The 18,057-nt window shown below is 36.2% G+C and overlaps 1 protein-coding gene across 4 annotated transcripts; it reads right to left on the bottom strand.

The window, feature by feature from the left end:
* Window positions 1-1,121: 1,121 nt before the first annotated feature.
* On the bottom strand, window positions 1,122-13,388 carry LOC113716887 (DNA replication licensing factor MCM2). Of its 4 annotated transcripts, XM_072073016.1 has the most exons (17): window positions 12,674-13,387; window positions 11,946-12,124; window positions 11,658-11,847; window positions 11,286-11,505; window positions 10,987-11,194; window positions 10,693-10,827; window positions 10,400-10,591; window positions 9,571-9,743; window positions 9,308-9,496; window positions 9,117-9,233; window positions 8,388-8,472; window positions 8,146-8,298; window positions 7,925-8,050; window positions 7,641-7,823; window positions 6,874-7,032; window positions 6,601-6,748; window positions 5,874-6,429 (listed from the first exon to the last, which is right to left on the bottom strand). In XM_072073016.1, exons 1-16 carry the CDS (start codon window positions 13,155-13,157, stop codon window positions 6,632-6,634), a joined length of 2,910 nt encoding a protein of 969 aa, XP_071929117.1. In that variant the 5' UTR covers window positions 13,158-13,387; the 3' UTR covers window positions 5,874-6,429; window positions 6,601-6,631. The 4 variants fall into 4 exon arrangements, with proteins under 4 accessions (XP_071929118.1, XP_071929117.1, XP_071929116.1 ...); XM_072073015.1 differs by lacking the exon at window positions 5,874-6,429 and having other exon boundaries at window positions 6,435-6,748; window positions 12,674-13,386; XM_072073017.1 differs by lacking the exons at window positions 5,874-6,429; window positions 6,601-6,748; window positions 6,874-7,032 and adding an exon at window positions 1,122-1,277 and having other exon boundaries at window positions 12,674-13,388.
* Between the last annotated feature and the right edge of the window lie 4,669 nt (window positions 13,389-18,057).

The raw sequence follows: 18,057 nt of genomic DNA, 5'->3' as shown, positions 1-18,057 counted from the left end.
AATGAAATGAACATGAATAAAAAACTAACAAAATTTTTTAAATCTCCGTATATATCCATTTTAATTTCACCTGAACAGTATGTTCAGGTGAAATTATACTGTTCAGGTGAAATTATACTGTTCAGGTGAAATTAAATAGATATATACTACATGCTATTTGTATTGTTCAAGTGAAATCAAATAAATATATACATGAGTTAAAAAACTTATTCGTACACATGATCAATAAGGGATGAAAAAAATTATTTTATAAAATATGATGGACGAACAATTCATTTTGATTAAATGTGAGGGATAATGGATCGGATTATGTAAATTTTGATTTGATAATTTTGTCCTTAAAAAATGATCACGTGCAAAGCACGTAGTAGATTCTGACAAAAAACTAGTTGGAAATCTAGATAGAAACCAAATTTGACCAATGTGAATTTGTAATGGACGTAAAAGTACACTTTTAAGAGTGAAGGACGAAAAAAATTATTTTACAAAATGTGAGAGACATTTTGAATAATTTTTCCTAAATAATATATATTTTTAAATATGAAATTACCGCTAAGGATTTATGCTTTCAGATAATTTACAAGATGATTTTGCATACTTGATAAAATTCTTTAATGGCAAAAAGGTAATATAATTTGAAGTAAACATAATTCAATTTCATTATACAAGTTTCGAGCTTAAATGCCCAAAAATGGGATTTGATCGAGTTTCTATGCTTGAAAGCAACATCAAGTACTTGTGCTCGATATGGTTCGTTTTTTATTCGAACCATATCGAGTCGAGTTCGAGTTTTTTTATCATTTCATCGGGTCGAGTTCGAGTTTTTTTACCATTTCATCGAATTGAGTTCGATTTTCAGTTTTTGAATTCGATTGAGCACAAGCTCGAGTCGAGTTCGAATATAGCACTACTTGAACTCGACTCGACTCGACTCGTATACTGTGACGACCCCACTTCTCCCAAGGGCGAACTCAAGGGTATCGGCAGGTCGCCTGCCTAGCTCGCGCCAGGACTCAAAACCTAAAGTAGTAAAACTAGATAAATCGAAAGAGCACTATATACAATATATACAATCCCCAAAAGTGTTCTAATTACATTCTTCAAAAGTTCCTACTCATACTATTACATCCTTATAATTATAACCAAAACCAAAAAGTAGACCCTAAGGAGGGTCCTGATACAAACCACCACAACAAAAACATACATCCTAATTGTCCAACTATTACAAGCAAACCTAACCATACTAGTGTATGTGCCAAAAGTCCCCGCGTCGGCCCCTGCTAAGGAAAATAAAAGGAAATGAGTAATCTATATGCTTAGTAAGTAAACAGTGGCAAAAGCGTAAATTTCACGTAACAACAGTTACATAGTAAGAGTAAAGCAAAAGCAGAAAAGTAACATCATATAATAAGGATACAGGTGGCTCCAAAGCCAGATCGTTGCCATGTGTGACCTCCTGCCGACACTCCGTCGACCACAAATAATGGTCCGTAGAACTTCACTTGTACCCCCACCGTACACCTTATCACCCTCTCTGGCCAGACACCTCACAAACTTGCTCGAGCGAACGAAATTGAGCTTGGTTCACAAGCTCGGGTCACAAACTTGGTCCACATAATCGGTGAACCGGATTCACAAACTTGGTGACCTCAAACCAGGTTGGACTGACTCCGACCAAGCCCTAACCGGCTCGAATAGTCCATCTAAGTCATGAGATCGGGCCCCAAACTCACAAACTTCACAAAATTTACTCAAAAGTCACCCCGAGCCACAAGCTCAAGGGGTTTAGTTCCAAAATGATTCATATACATATACCATGTACAAATATGTACGTAAATTAGGGTTTAGGTCGAGTGCGATAAAGTACACCCTCGCCTAGGTACCCTTTTCATACATATCGAAACACATAAGCAACTAACACATAAGAGCGGCCTGAATACTTACTCAACGAACAAAAGAGCAAAAGTTCGAAATTTGTGCCGCGAGGAGTAGCTAGTAGGCCTCACCGGCTCCACCTAGCTCACCACCGTCTGAAATAGAAGATTGCGTCACATAATATCATAAACGGCTACTAATATGCCTAAAACAAGCAAAACGGCAAAATCGGCACATACGAGTGTGGAAACGGCATACGGAAACAGGATTGGTAACCTAATCGCTTTGCCGTCAAAACTGTTTTGAGCCTAATTGAAACTACAAGTGTCGGATCAAGGTACATGAGGTACCGTTGCGAAGCTAAGAGGAAGGGTTACAATTTTCATGAAGACACCTCAATCCGGATCTAAACGGAAATAGGTCGAAAGTACAGAAAACCGTTCCAGCTCACAAATCCAAATCAGGAAATTCCAAAGGCATTAGAAAGCTGAGACATAAGGCTAAAACTTTGATGTTTTGGCCAAGACCTGAATCCACTCAGAACAGAACGAAAATTGAGTGCAAAAATACCCGTCAGAACTGTCCAGATTCAAGGCAGTTCTGACGATCGATCTTGTTTTGGTCATAACAGGAGCTACGGAACTCGGATTTCGACGGACTTCATACCGTTTCGAAGCCAAAACCAAGATCTACATTTCTTATGAAGGAGTTGACACCCAGATCGTACGGGATCAAAACGGAAAAATGCACGGTCAGAAGCTGAAATTCAAAACGTACACAATTTCAGGGTACAAAATAGGTGCGAGTGTTTTTGGTTATAACTCGAGCTACACAGATCCGTTTGACCGGAAATTTTGTAGATATATTCAGGACTTAAGAGGCTATAATGTTGAAGAAGGCTACTCAGTCCAGTTTCTATTGCAACTAGGTCAAAATTGCCATATACTACCCCAGAACCGTAAAAACAGGCTCACAAACCGCATTTTGGTTCAAACATCATAAGTCAGGCTACCTAAGTCCAAACCAAGTGATTCCAAAGCCATCCAAAAGCTAAGAAACAGGGCTACAATTCATCAGAAGACCTCAACAACAAATTCTGAAGCATTTCCAACCAAATTCACCAATTACAGTCACAGTTCTCAAGTTCGGGTAAAAACAGGACAGCAAGGGTAATTCTATCTTTTCTCAAGCTACGCTACTCCGATTGACCTGAAATTTTGCAAGCATTTCTTAAATATCATTCCCTACAACTTTCATGTTTTAACCAAAGGCTAATTCGGCTTCTAACTACGATGAACAGTGCCAGGCAGAAAGTAGAACTTTGAAACCCTAACTTGCTAATTTATCTTCCAAACCAGAAATTTGCTGCAATTAACTACCATTCACACCAACTAGCTTCATTCTCAATCATTTCCAACCATCATACATGACCACATAATATTAATCATATGCAAACAGAAAAATCCCAAATAAATAGAAAACTTCACCAATCTTAACTAAAATCAAGAAATAATCCACCAAATCACACTTATAACAACCACAAGTCATTAATTAAACATCATTAGATAGAGGAGAGGGGTTTCATAGTTACTCACCTTATCAACACAAGAAAAGAGACCACTTAGCACCTTAAGCTTCCAAACAACTTCACTAGTCACCTCACAACTACTAAGAGAAGGAGTTTTATGGAGAGTTTTCGAATTTAATCGGTTGAAATCGAAGATTGAGCAAGATTGAAGTTAAGAAAGTGAAGAGGTTTTTCTTCTTTCTCCTTGGAGAGTGGCCGGCTATAAGGAGCTAAAAATGAAGATGATTTTGGTAATTTTTGGGTTTATTTGGTCAATTAGTAAAAAGGTGAATAGTAGTCAAAATTGTAAGGTTTAATCATATGGTGACACTTGTCACCCTATTTAATACATACATATCCTTTTGTCTCTCTCCACTCTCATCCATATAACAACCTTTAATTATCTCATAACACCCGGTAAATTAAACCCAGTATCCAAAACTTAACCTAATTGGCCGAATTTTTACCGAACTTTCCGCGCTAGTGGGTCCCACGTCCGATATATGTTCTTAATTTCGCAAAAACTAACCGATACTAGAAAAATGTAGGAAAAGGCGGGCGATAAATAAAACTCCACTTAAGTTTTCTAATAAATTGTAACACTAGAGATTTGCTAATCTAGAGTTTGCTAACCATTTCAAACTAATACATAAACTAGGGTTTTTAATCTTAACCGAGATTAGGGTTTCCTCCTTAGCCCTAACCCTAACTTCACCACACTTAAATAATGAATAACCCTAATATCAACTTACGAACTGATTGGGGCCTCACATATACACCCTTATACCCAATTATCTATTTATATCACATGTATCAAATTATTATAATATATTTTTTATGAAAACTCCACAAAATAGCAATCCAAACAATACCTCAACTTCGTGCCTTTTTTTCCAATGGAAAAAGAGTAAATCTACCTCTAGAATAGTTGACTACTAGGGAGAGGGTTAAGGTTCTAATTGAGTGTAGGTCAAGAGAATTCCATCCCTTGACCTGCATTCTTTTTCATAACTTTTTGAAAAGATTCACCAACATGTTCAAAGGGTTCAGTCCCTTGGAATTTTTCATTGAGCCCTTTAGCTTCACCCATTCTCTTTAATGTTTGTCTCGAGGTAGGATTAGGTGCCCCCTTGGGTCCATCCCTTCTATGGGGATTGGAATCAGGAATTGGAAAAAATTCAATATAAGTTGTTTGGGTTATAGGTATTGGAATCAAAATTTTGGAATGAATCATTAAATTTGGGAATTCTCAATTCCTAACAAATTAGGAGGTTTTGGTGGATTCCCAAATTTGATCCATATGCATGATTTAAAATTTATATTTTGCTCTTTCTACACCCTTTCCCTTGCGTCATTTTCTGTTCTGCCATGTCCATCCCTCTTCTGCTCTTCCCTCTCTCTCTTTCCCCCCATACCTCGATGCTGATCCTTTCATTTTTTGTTCTCTCTTTCCATGGTAGTCCCTCTCTCTCTCTTTTAATTGACCCAACTTGGCTTTTTTTATGGGCTAAGTGTATTATTTCAATGAATTAATTTCAAATATGTATATTTCTAATTCCATTGAGCTTGGGAGGAAATTTTTTTTCTTTCCATCACATATTTTGCATTCCAATAAGAGTTTTGGTGATAGAGGATTGCTGGGTAGTATTCAAAATTCTTAATACTAAAATGAATAAATAATTATTAAATCGTTGAATCGGGGTCGAACCGTGAACCGGAAGGATTTCCGGTTCACTCTCCTGTCTAGATTTAAAAACATTGGTGAGTACGAAAGTGTTAGATATAGAAGAAAAAGAGGATGAATCGATGAAAGGAGAAAAAAAAAAGGACAAAATATAGGTAAAAAAATGATATTAAATTATGATACCTATTTCTTACGAATATTTGCAAAAACTCCTTATTTGAATGACACCCTCAAAAAAAAAACCCATACTAGTTTTTTAGAAATGATTCCAATTACAATTTCAATTCCTTAACTTGAATCAAACACCTGCTTATTGTTGGATCCATAAAATACTACTATAAGAGATAATTTTTCATGAAATACTAATATATTTATGTTATGTCAATAGTATTATCTAAAAGAAAACGATTTCTGATTAGATTAAATGCACAGTTATCTAGAATACATAATAAAGAATGGAATAATATCTAATATACTTCTGAAGCTAAAACTAAGTCCATGATGCCCATGGTATACTTTGTTTATGATAATACTTATGATTTGCTAATATACCATAATATCCTTTCTTTCATTAAAATTATTAAATTTTAAAGGAATAAGTTACTGCACATTGCTCATTCCTAACGGTGAGAAAATGAGGAAAATTTTTCGCTCGCTCTAAGGATATGAATTTCTGTTTCCTATCTATTCCAGCTACTCTACGTTTGACATTCTTTCCGAATCATTGGCATGACTTTCTCAAAAGTATAATGAAAATCTTCTGCACTGCTATTAACATTTGATCTTCAAGCATCATTACACTCACAGGTACCTCATTCCCGTACTGCGCGGGTTTTCTCCCGTAGTTCTAATCTTACCGGAAGCAAAAAGCGGGAATACCATAACATTTAAAAGCACCTTAAAAGCAGCTTTCTCCATTTTACAAAGAAAAAAATCAACTAGTAACCATAAATTGTGGACAGTAACCTCAAGGCCCATGCCTACAGGAAAAGGAGGAGATCTTGTCCGTTCTCCGGCAGGCATTAGCACAGAACTCTTGTTAGGCTTCAATGCTGACGCAGGCATGGTTCGAGTCGGGAAAGCTTACATCTCTCGTAGAGTAATACTAATAGGCCAAATGTTTTGCTTTGTTAGGTGTGGCGTCCGCCTGCTTTCGCCTTGTAATGGCAAGGTCTCAGAGTTAGATTACGAGAATTTGAGAAGGAATTTAAAATCTTTGGGTGCTACTGTTGCTACTGGATGCTATGCCACTGTGGAGAACCTGGCTTTTGTACGGCTGATGGACTGCGTAGCCAAATCACCCCTGCAAAGCCCAAATAAATAGTTTTCCTTTTTCTTTCAAATACCAAATGTTGCACGACACATGGGGAAGATTAGAATTTGCATCAATCCCATGATCGAAATCATGGTAGAAACAAAATGGGGAAAGACACTCCTTAGTAGCTACCAAAACACATATAATGTAACAAATTACCATTCAAATCTACAAGAAAACAAATAGGAACTCATCCTGCAACACGATGCCTTATCACACAGCGTCTCTCATCCAGTTCAAAGTTGGCCAGCGAAAATTCGGCGCTAGAAAAGAACGGTTTTAGATCAGCGATGCCATACTCGAGTGCCTGCAGGTACGGAATTCAATCTCAAGCATTAGAACGCTAACAATCCAAGTCGCACATGGAATATAAGTAGAATCAGGGAACCAGAGGAATTCAGCATAGCCAGATGATTTTACAAGTTCTTGTACCTTGGTTTGCAACTCTTCCACTTTTACATCTATGTGTGGAAGATTTGCAGTAGAGCCAGACGAGAGTTCCAAATCAAGTGCACCCTTTACGAGCCCGCGCAGAAGATGCAAAATAATAGCATTGAAATCCTTCTTGAAAGTCATGTACTTTTTGAAGCTCTGCATGAAATTCTTAATCCCTTAATACTAATCTCAGTAATGAGATAAACAAACTTGCTCGCAATGCTTTCTATCGTGTACTTTGATAGTGCAAATGGTAAGTTTAAGAGCACATAAAGGACTGGATCCCCTAGTCAGCCTAATTGGGTCTGTCAGTAATTACCGATTGGATTATTTCTATCAATCAGTCAAGCCAAAACATGAATGAACAAGAACCAGCACGCCTTTGCTGCTCTATGTTTCTCTTTCAGATAAAAAGTTCTCATCGTTCAACATGGGATACTGACGAAACAGATTAACTATCAAACCATTTTCATTCCTTTCTTTCGTCTTTATTATTCCACATTTGTCGACAGTGTTTGAAGGCATTTGACCTCGTTACTTGGTTACATTCTTTTAAAACTGAATATTCTTCAAAAGCTATTTTTGCAAATATTTGATGTGCCCTTTAAAAAAAAAAAAAAAAAAGATTTCTGCAGCAAGAAATAATCAAAGGGTAAAGAGTCATATAAAGGTGGTAGGAGCAGAAATGATTGTCCAAGAATACACAAAGGGGAGGAAGGAAAGAAGGTAAAGTAAAACAAAAACATTGCTGTAGTCATTAATACCTTTTGCAAAGCCTTTTGAACTCCAAACTTTTGCGTCGATATAAATGAGTCCAATAATACACGAATAGCCATGTCCACATCTTCTTGGGTGACATGTTGTCTAAGATGCATCCTTGCATGTGCCTCAGACATCCTTATCATTGATTCTATGTGCCTTACAGCTATTGGAACCCCTTGTCCGTGCTGCAAATGCACAGATATAAAGCACCATACAACACGAAAGAGTCAAGAAAATCAGCAAGTGCAGAATTTTCTAAAGTAAACTCATGTCGAATGAGACTCACAGAAGATTCTCTGCGCAATTCAGCATAAACTTGAGTAAGCTTGTCTAAATCTGCATCATGCAACCTTGGGAATACGTTCAACTTGGCATAGGTTATGTACTTCTTTAGCAAATCTTGAGAAATTATCTGAGAAGAAACATGCTTTTTGTGTTTAAGCAAGGTACGCGTAAGTTCAAAAACGTTTACTAAAACAATGTATAAAAACAGCTCAAGGAATAGACCTCAGGGTCAGCAGGTAGGACAGATGCTTGAGCGTCATCATTTGAATTGAGTACAGATCTATCATCCAATGTAGCACCTTTTGGTTGTGATTTGAAGTGACTATCAACTACAAATTTGGCTAGCATCTCATCTGTTACTGGATCAACCACATCCTGCAAAATATCCTATCATTCCATCAAAATCAATTCATGAAATTTATAATTAGATGAGATAGAGACTCAAATGAAAAAAAACAAATAACCTTAACAACACAAAGAATGTCAAAGCGGGAAATTATGGGATCTGTCAATTCCACGTTTTGGGAAAAGGTTTTTGAGGAATCATATCTGCAAAGAAAGCAATTGGAGTTAGAACCAAACTCAGTCGAGTATGTAACAGATAAAACCCAAAACAAAAGAAAAGAAGAGGAAAAGAGCAAAAAAGAAAGAAAGAAGCAGAACATGTATACTTTGCTCAAATCCTAAGGATCTTTTAACTGCATATTCAGCTTAGCAAAAAGTTAAGAACAACTAATGGAGAAGTTATGACCCATGCTATTCCTCCTTAATATTTTCTTACTAAAAGTCTTTTCTGGCAAGAATTGGAATGGGCGACTTTCAGGAAATTACAGAAATTAAAATCTTATCATAATGGAATCTAGGGAACTTAAACCCATTGAATTTTCTTAGTCGAATTTTGGACAAGATTTCCTCCATGATGAGTGGAAACTATGTACATTTGGTCCAGCAATAATTTAGCTCTTCATGAGCATCTGTCAGTATGACAAACATAATAGAAGTAAGGGGAATGGAGCAACTGGACTTGTGTCTCAACCTGACAAACAAGTGTAGCATTTATAAATTCAACAAAACAATAGATGAATTATATTATCATATGCCATGAATTGTTGTCACCTGCTTGGATGCATATGTATAAGCCTGACTAGCCCAATGCTCATTGCTGATAAAAATATCTTATACTTCTTGCATACCTTCCACCAATAGGATTTGCAGCAGCAACAACAGAACAACGGGCCTGAAGAGATGTGACAATCCCTGCCTTTGATATACTTATGCTCTGTTGCTCCATGGCTTCATGAATACTCACCCTGAGAATAAGAATATCTCAGACAAGCAAGTATAAAAGGCCAAATAAGCACAAATACAACATGCACACGCTTACCTGTCTTGATCATTCATCTTATCGAACTCATCAATAAGACATATCCCTCTATCAGCCAGAACAAGAGCCCCACCTTCCAGTGTCCACTCTCGGGTGACTGGGTCCTTGTGGACTGCTGCTGTTAGCCCTACAGCAGAAGCTCCTTTTCCTGTAGTATAGACAGCTCTTTGAGCAGTCTTTTCAACATACCTGGTAACATTCCCATGGCAATTAAATGACTAAGCATTACCAAAAAATGCAATTCATTCAGGATGTAAACATACTTCAGGAACTGTGACTTTGCCGTGCCAGGATCACCTAACAGGAGCACATTGATGTCACCCCGTAGTCTATGTTTTCCTCCAACATTTTTCTCTTGGCCCCCAAACATTGCAAGAGCAATTGCAGTTTTTATGTCCTCGTGACCATATATGGAAGGCGCAATGGACTTGATGATCTAAAAATTCACATGTGAAATCCACAAAACTTAAGTATGGAAATATAATTAGAGTAAATCTTGTATACACTGACAGTGTATACACTATCACGGTTAGATGCACGACACATATGCAAAATTTGGACTTCAAATTCAAATTTGGATAATGTGTCATGTATCTAATGATGAAAGCAGGGGCGGAGGGAGGGGGGGCAACCGCCCCCCCCTCCAATTGTTAAAAAAAAAATTTCTAAGTAAAAAAAATTTTATTACATTGTTTTGCCCCCCCAAATATTGATAAAAAATTTCACTTTGCCCCCCCTCCAATTGTTATAAAAAAAATTTCTAAGTAAAAAAATTTTTATTATATTGTTTTGCCCCCCCCCCAAAATATTGATAAAAATTTTCACTTTGCCCCCCTCTCAAGGATCCAAACAATAATATTTGAAAGTTATTTGGACTTGGTCCAAATAACAGAGACTCGCCCCCTCTAATTGCAATTCCTAGCTCCGCCACTGGGTGAAAGTGTATACACTGTCAGTGTATAGAAGATTAATCCATAAAATTAAGTATGCAAATCGACAAAACTATAAACAGTGTACTTTATACATATAACAGTGAACTTCTCCATTGGAAAAATAAGTTGTTAATAGATTAGGAAGAAATAACTAACGCACTCTTTCTCCAATCCTAGGGTCTTTGGCCAACTTCTCAATTTCTTCCTTGTCCTCCTGGGTGAGTTTGTAAGCTGAGAAGAGGTCTTGCTTCTTTGTTACATAATTTGCTTCAATAACAGTTGCAAAAACAGGAAAACCATTCTTTGTATTGAGAGACAAGTCAAAGTTATTTGTGTAAATGCCTGTCACCTCCTGGAAGTTAAAACATAGACGAAGTCAACAAGAACATTATGTGGCAGCTGTAAAATAAATAAAAACTAGACATTTGAAATATTAGAAGGTTAAAAATTTACAATCTCTTCTCCTGGACGGGCACAATCAATAAGATCATTCAACAGTATAACTTCCTTGCATCTTGGTAACCGACCAGCTGGTACAATTCCCGGGCTCTCTTGAAGGGTAAGTTTCTGGTAATTCCTGTATATCGTCTACAACAACACAAGATGGTCAAAGAAAGCAACATCCATTTCATCCTTTGAAAACAAAAACAATAAAAAATTTTCTGTTGTAAACGCTGACATTGGGCTTCTTTCCTTGGCATGAAGGAATAAGAAAGAAAAAGAAAAAGAGTAATGAAAGGAACTCACCTGCTCAATGTTGACAGTAAATGGTCCTTTAGATTGGCATTCTGGGCAAGAACCAACCTTAATCTCTGAATAAGAATTCTGGAAAAATGGTCCTAAGATTGCACCACATTTGTTACAGTCATACTTCACTTGTTGTAATTGAGGAAAGACTCCAGAACGACGGGTTACAACTCCTCCAATACGAATCATGGTGTTCAAATGAATCTGCCTGTCACAGCACAAGATAAGGACTAAACTCTCAACTCTACTTTGATATCCATAATGTGAAAACCAACAGAATTTACACAATCAAAATTTACCGGATGTTACGTATCTGGTCATAGACAGGCAAATTGGTGATGCGAACATAGATTTTTTGATGAATCTGCTTATAGTTTGGATGCAAGTCGAAAACAACTTTATTAGCAACTTCTTCCATGACCTCTAGGACCGAATGGGGTGCATCTGCCAGCCAGATGGCAATATTGGGGTGGATATAGATAAACTGCTTGTAATCAATCTCAAGGCTGCACTTGTTTACTGCATATAAAATTCACTGAATCAAAGAAAAAGTATACAAGTACATAGAATGTAATGTTGTCATGAATGATGAATGCATTATATAGTCATCCAGCATAAAAACAAACTTAAAGGTTATATAAATTAAACGCTGGAATGGCAAACCCTTGGACCTGATACCATCTCATTTATCTGCCGCAGATACTCAAAGTCCCCACTATCACTCTTTGGATTCACATATGTGAGCAAGAACTCTTTAAATTTCTTTGCAATGAAACGCCGCACCTCATCTCTAGTAACCCATTCTCTAAGCGTTCCTTGAACCCGGTACATTTCAAATTCACCATCCTCATTGTCATCATCCTGCGCCAGAAACCCAACAATTCATAACCTAATTTGGTAATACACCAACATATTTGATGACTAAGATCGCAATGCTTGAACTAAAAACAACAACACACCTCAAATGGATCATCATCAGTTGGATCAGTCATGGGCACATCCTCTCTGGAGTTTGCTGGCTGTGATCTATGAGGTGAGCTCTGCATTGCATCAGTGTCTTCAAAGCTTCTTGGAGCGGTGGGAGGCCTAAAATCAGCTCGAGTTCGTTTTGAGGGCCTGTAGTTGTCATCATCGGTATCTGCAAGGGAAAAAATATACTTAGATGTATCAACTGCTAAGTTGTGATGCAACCACTACTGCTCGGTAGGAAATCAAGGATAAAGGTCCTAAAATGGATTTAACCAATGAATAAAATAGTCAGCAAATGTGAGGTTGCTTTTTCGGGAAGATCAAGTTGGAATAAACAGATGCCATCCAAAGCAAACATGTGAATGTATAGACTTCAAAAGTTTCCGAAGTACACTCATTAATGTAGGACAGCAAATATGACATATCAAAGATGCACCTTAAGCTTTAAAAAGTTTGGAAAGTGGATGTAAGTATGCAAACCACGAGTTTTTGGATAGGAAAAGTGAGCGAAAAAGAAAGACGTGTACTGACAGTTGATAGAAACATTTCTGGCATTAACATACATTTCTTAATTTCTGAGTAGCAGACGCTAAAAGCCACACCAGAGAATCAAAATCAAACAGTACAACCTATTCTAGGAAGTAATCAAGTTACTGAAAAATATTGGCAATTGAAAATGAATGAAATATAAGACACGATAGAGGAGAATGGATCCCACCCTGGTCGTGGAGAAGCTGGGGTAGCTTTCGCTGCTGAGATGAGGCTCGGAAGCGAGTGTCCCTGGCATCAAGTTGGATCTCGGCAGCCCTTCTGTCGGCCATGATCTGATCCAAATCCCTTTCGTCCTCCATGGAATCGTCAAGTCCCAGGGACTCGTATTGGTCCTGCTCATTCATTCTCCGATAATCATCCAGGTAGTTATCGTTGAAGAGGTCCTCTCCTTCCTCCTCCTCCTCCGCTTCATTTTCTTCCTCGTCTCTGATGATTTCCGGGTCCACGGATGCCTCGTCGTCGTCCTCCTCTTCAGAGTAATTCTGGCTCGTGTTCGGAGGCAGCTGATCTGTGTTAAATCCTGCTGACGTAGGCGATTCTGGGGTTGATGGTGTGGGATTAATGTTCCCCTGATCTGACCGCGAAGATGACTCGTCGCTACGCCCCGGCATTCCCCCACTTCCGCCGCCTGATTCGCCTTCTCTCGACATTATTTTTGGAGTCCCCCTTCCCTCCCGCTGTCTTTCTCTCTCTGGCAACCAATTAGTCGATTGGCTTAGTCTGCTACGGCACACCTCGCACTACCTCTCTTAGGAATGTCTGCTACAGTGGAGGAGGGATAGGGTAATGCTGTTGTTTTGGCGGGAGAATTTGGCGCCAACATCTGCCCCCTACGCCAGACACGTGGCTAGGCTGACACAGAGGGGGCGGGGGGAAATTGTAGTTTTAGCCTCCAATATTTGGCTCTTGTGCGCTTTTAGTTCTCAATGTTTAGCATTTATGCAGTTTTAGTCTCTAAAGTTTTAATAAAACAAAATCTGGTCCCCAGGTACTTTTAGGACAATTGACATATTTTCTATTTTCTTAAATATTGGCAGAATCATTCAAGTGTACTCACATGTTTGTTGAATTATACTTCTTAAAAATGAAGCAAAATAGTAAGTAATTTTGAACAATAAAAATAACTTGCATAATAACACATTAGTTACTGATTAACCCATAATAAAAAAAAGAAATATGTTAATCTATATGAGAAAAAATTAAGTATTGCAATTGTTTGCTTGGGACAATATGGATGGAAAATGAATTCAAGTTCTGAATCAATGAATTGAGTGCTCCAACTAGTTTTAGTTTTTTAGTTAAAAAAATTTCCTTCTTTTTTCTAGTTAATTAGTTAGCATGTGAGTTATTAGTTCTTAATTTTATTGTTTAAAGTTAACTATTATTTTGCTTCTTTATGGAGAAGCTTAATTTAACGGACATATGACTAAAGGTGATTAAATTCTATGAATTATTGGGAAAAAATATTCAAATGTCCTATTTTAAATTATATACATTAGCAATCAGATTTTCTCTTGCCAAAACTTAAGGACTAAAATTGCACATGTGCTAAATATTAATGACCAAATTTACTTTTGTCAAAATTTTAAAGACTAAAATCTCACAGAGACTAAACATTAGGAATTAAAACTATATTTTTCCTATTCAATACATTTTTTGCTGTTGTTTGGTCATTGATATGGAGTAACCTAAAATTGCATGGAATAACCTATGGTTTGCTCTAGGGCTGGAGCTGAACCAAGTAGCTCGGCTCGAGCTCGCGAGCTACTTAGTCAGCAGCTCGAGCTCGAGCTCGGTTGACCAAGCTCTAGCTCGAGCTCGAGCTGCTCGTTAGAGCTATCGAGTCGAGTTCGATCTTGGAAATATGATACTTGAGAGCTCGACGAGCTCTATCGAGCTTTTTATAATATATATTTTTATTTTTATTATTGTGAAATGTCAATAATATCCTTTATTTAAAATTATATATAAAATATTAATTTTTATTACTTGAGCTTGATTAGGCTTGATTGAGCTTGATTGAGTTTGATTTGAATTAATTACATTTAATTAAACTCGAGCTCGAGTTCCATAAATTGATGTCGAGCTCGAGCTCGAATTTTAAAAGCTTGACGAGTTCGAGCTCGAACTTGAGCTTAGTTATTTTGCCTCGAGTCGAGTTCGAGTAGTGCACTACTCGAGCTCGACTCGACTCGACAGCACCCCTAGTTTGCTCTATTGTGTGGGGCAAACCTAAGACGGGAAATGTTCTCTCTCTCAAACTGTTGGCCTGTTTGGCAAACAAATTTTTTGCTAAGTTTGTCTTTTACAAGGTTTTAAAAAGCTTTAACTACAATAATTTCAAAAAGCTCCTCAAAATTTTTAAATAATACATTTCAAAATGTCCAAAAAAATTGCACACTTCAAAAAAATTTTCTACAACTTCTACAGTAAGTTACAACAAAGTTTTAAATAAATATCCAAAAAACTAATTTGTCAAACAGGACCTATATTAAATACAAACATAGTGTTACAAAATTAAACCATAGAATTATGTCCACCAATTGAAGGCCCTGAGGACTTGTTATACAATGATAACAAGTCGCACCTCAATCAAACACAGAAACTCGAGAATTTTAAAAGCACGATTAATGTTAGTAAGCTCGATAGAAAGAAATGAAAAACAAACCTCCATAAGAGAAGAAAAATTTTAAAAGCAATAAAGTGAGTACCATACATGTGTGGTTAGGTTTGGATAATAGAATTTAAAGAATAAAAAATCATACACCAAGCTAGTTGCTTGAAATGAATTTAGATAATTGATCATTATGAATTCTCAATTTCAATATTCTATTTTTCGGCTTAGACTAATTCAAAATTTTTTAATTTTTCAATTTTTTTGGTTCTCAATGCCCTTATTCATGTGTCAATCTATTTTTTCTTGTTAACGATTTGATTTTTTTTCGCATACATTGTTTTTCTTTTTAATCCTTGTAGTTATTTTTATGTTTAGATTGGATTTTTTTTTTGTGTTTTGTTTCAAAAAAAAAAAAAAAATTCACCCTCACCCTCACTCTCTTCTTTCAAACAAACACATTAGCCAACCACTGCCTTTCTTTTTCGCCCTACAGTCAGTACTCTTTCCCTGCCAACACATGAAATCTCCCCTTTTCTCCCGCTGCAACCCTTTGCAGCCTGGGTCATCCCTTCCCTCAATTTTCCTCTTCGTCACCCCAAACCTTGACACCCTTACTTTTGCACCATCTTTCCCTAATCCATAACTTGAGATATTTCCAATTGCCCCACGTCAAAGTTTGGAGTGGAAAGGAACAGTAATGACCTTAAATCCATTGGGCTACTAATAACCTCAATTAACCATTTTGAACTCCTGAATTTTACTCAAAGGTTGCTGTGCCACACCTTGAGATTGGGATGTTATAGTTGGTATCAAAACGAATTTTACTTGGTCTCCACATAAGATTAGTTTAGATCAGTGATGTTATAATTTCGACTACGCAAGTAAACACATGAGCTATAATCCACCGATGTAATTGTTTTGACTATGCAAGGGGATATAGAAATTAAGTGCTACATTAACCTAAAGGTGCAAGGAAATGTAAGAGTTAAGTGCTACATTAACCTAACTGTGCAAGGGAATCCAGGAGCTAAGGTCCCCGCAACTAAGCAGATAATAGAAATTATGACCAGCTTTGCACATTTGTGAGAACACAAATGCCTTTTAAGGGAGGTGAATGTGTGATACCCTCAATTGTCTTACATCGGAAGGTTAGAGTAGAAAAGAATGGTATGTGATCTTAGATCCATTGCGCTGTCAGTCGGTTGAGTTCATCCCCTCTTTTATACTACCCAGACCCTCTATTTTCTTGATTTTGACTTGGTGTTAATAATTTTTACTAACTTTTGAACTTCTAATTCTATCCTTGCAACAATTTGTCATGATGTTGTTGTTTTTGGCTTAGTGTTAATTTTTTTTATTGACCTTTAAGCTTCTACTTTTTTCCTCACAACAAATTTGGCTTAATGTCACTTTTTTTTTTTTATTGAATTTAAACTTTAAATTCTATCCTTACAACTAAAGATAAAATGGTATCCCCTTATAAAAAATCCAACACTTATATTTAACCACAAAAAGAAAAACATGCATACTCATTTACGAATAAACTATCATTTTCTTGCACCTTCAAAGGCTTATGGGTTGTCAATCCCATTAAAGTATTTGAAATTTTATTTAATAATGTAAAAGATAAATTTGCATAATGATCCTCTGAGTTTTGAGTAACACCAACTATGATCTAGGGATAGGTTCCGTTTGGATTGATTTATTTTTCAAAAACTAGTTTTTCAAATATAATGTTATAGTAATATACAAATAAAAACACCTCATCTATACATATATAAAAAAAAAACTAACAAGTATATATATATATATATATATATATATAATAAACTCTGTAACATTTTTCAACTATCACCACTATCCCTACCAACCATTGCCACCCCAACTTCCTCCTTCCCTCTCCTTCCCCGCCACCCTTTGCCCATCCTCTCCCCTCCAGTATCGCCTCGACCAAATTATGGATAAGAATGTGGGTGATAGTGTTAATTTTTAAAGAGTATCCTAAAATTTTTAAAATTTTAAAAGGTACCCCAAAATATATTCTAAATACCCCTCCCTAAATACCACAAAAAATATCTACAATAAAAAATTTTTATATACGCTATTACAGTAAAATATTTTTAAAATACTCCCAAAAAAATGGTCTTTAATATATGAGTGGCAGTATAATTGGCATTTTTATTGATGCTATTATTAAAAGTGGGTTATAAATTGTATAAATTTATATAGAAATTATGTGGATATTATTGATTCATTAGGAGATCATGAGATAAAATGTGAAACTACAACTAATAACTTCCATCACTGTTTTTGTTTTGTCAATCGTTATTATGAAAATTATTAAGAAGGACTTGATTATTTGTTCTTCTATATTTTCCTCTCACCCCCTTATCTTATGAATTTACAATTCTAGTGATGGAATTAGCAATTTTGCTATAAAAAATTGGGTTCGTTAAGTAATTTTGTGTATGGCTATATATGGTCCAAATGACACAATACACAATTTAATTGTTAATAACTATCACACAACAACTCGTATTATACTTGCCTAATACATGCTTTTAAATATAGTTTATAAATAATTCAAATATATATGGGTAGATAGGAGGGTGGCATTAACATATGACTGCATTTGATAAAATTGAAGTCTAAGAATTGAAAATTGAAATCTGAATTTATTAAATTAGTGAATTGTTAAGTACTAAATTTGATATATTTGAATGTATATCACGTTAAATGATAAAATGAATAGTTTATCACTTATTTATTGGAATAAAATTTGTTTAAAAAATCAATACTACCTAATGAATTCGGATGTTTTAATTTTAGTTATCAAATGCGCTTGAATATATTAAAATTTGAATATATTAAATTTAAGTGGTGAATTTGAGTAGGGTTGTTCACGAATCGAGCCACTCGCGACAAGTTTGACT

Source organism: Coffea arabica, chromosome 11e (assembly GCF_036785885.1).
Source record: "Coffea arabica cultivar ET-39 chromosome 11e, Coffea Arabica ET-39 HiFi, whole genome shotgun sequence".
Lineage (NCBI taxonomy): Eukaryota > Viridiplantae > Streptophyta > Magnoliopsida > Gentianales > Rubiaceae > Coffea > Coffea arabica.
Note: the sequence above shows the minus strand (reverse complement) of the source record. Positions and strands in the feature narration are given on the sequence as shown.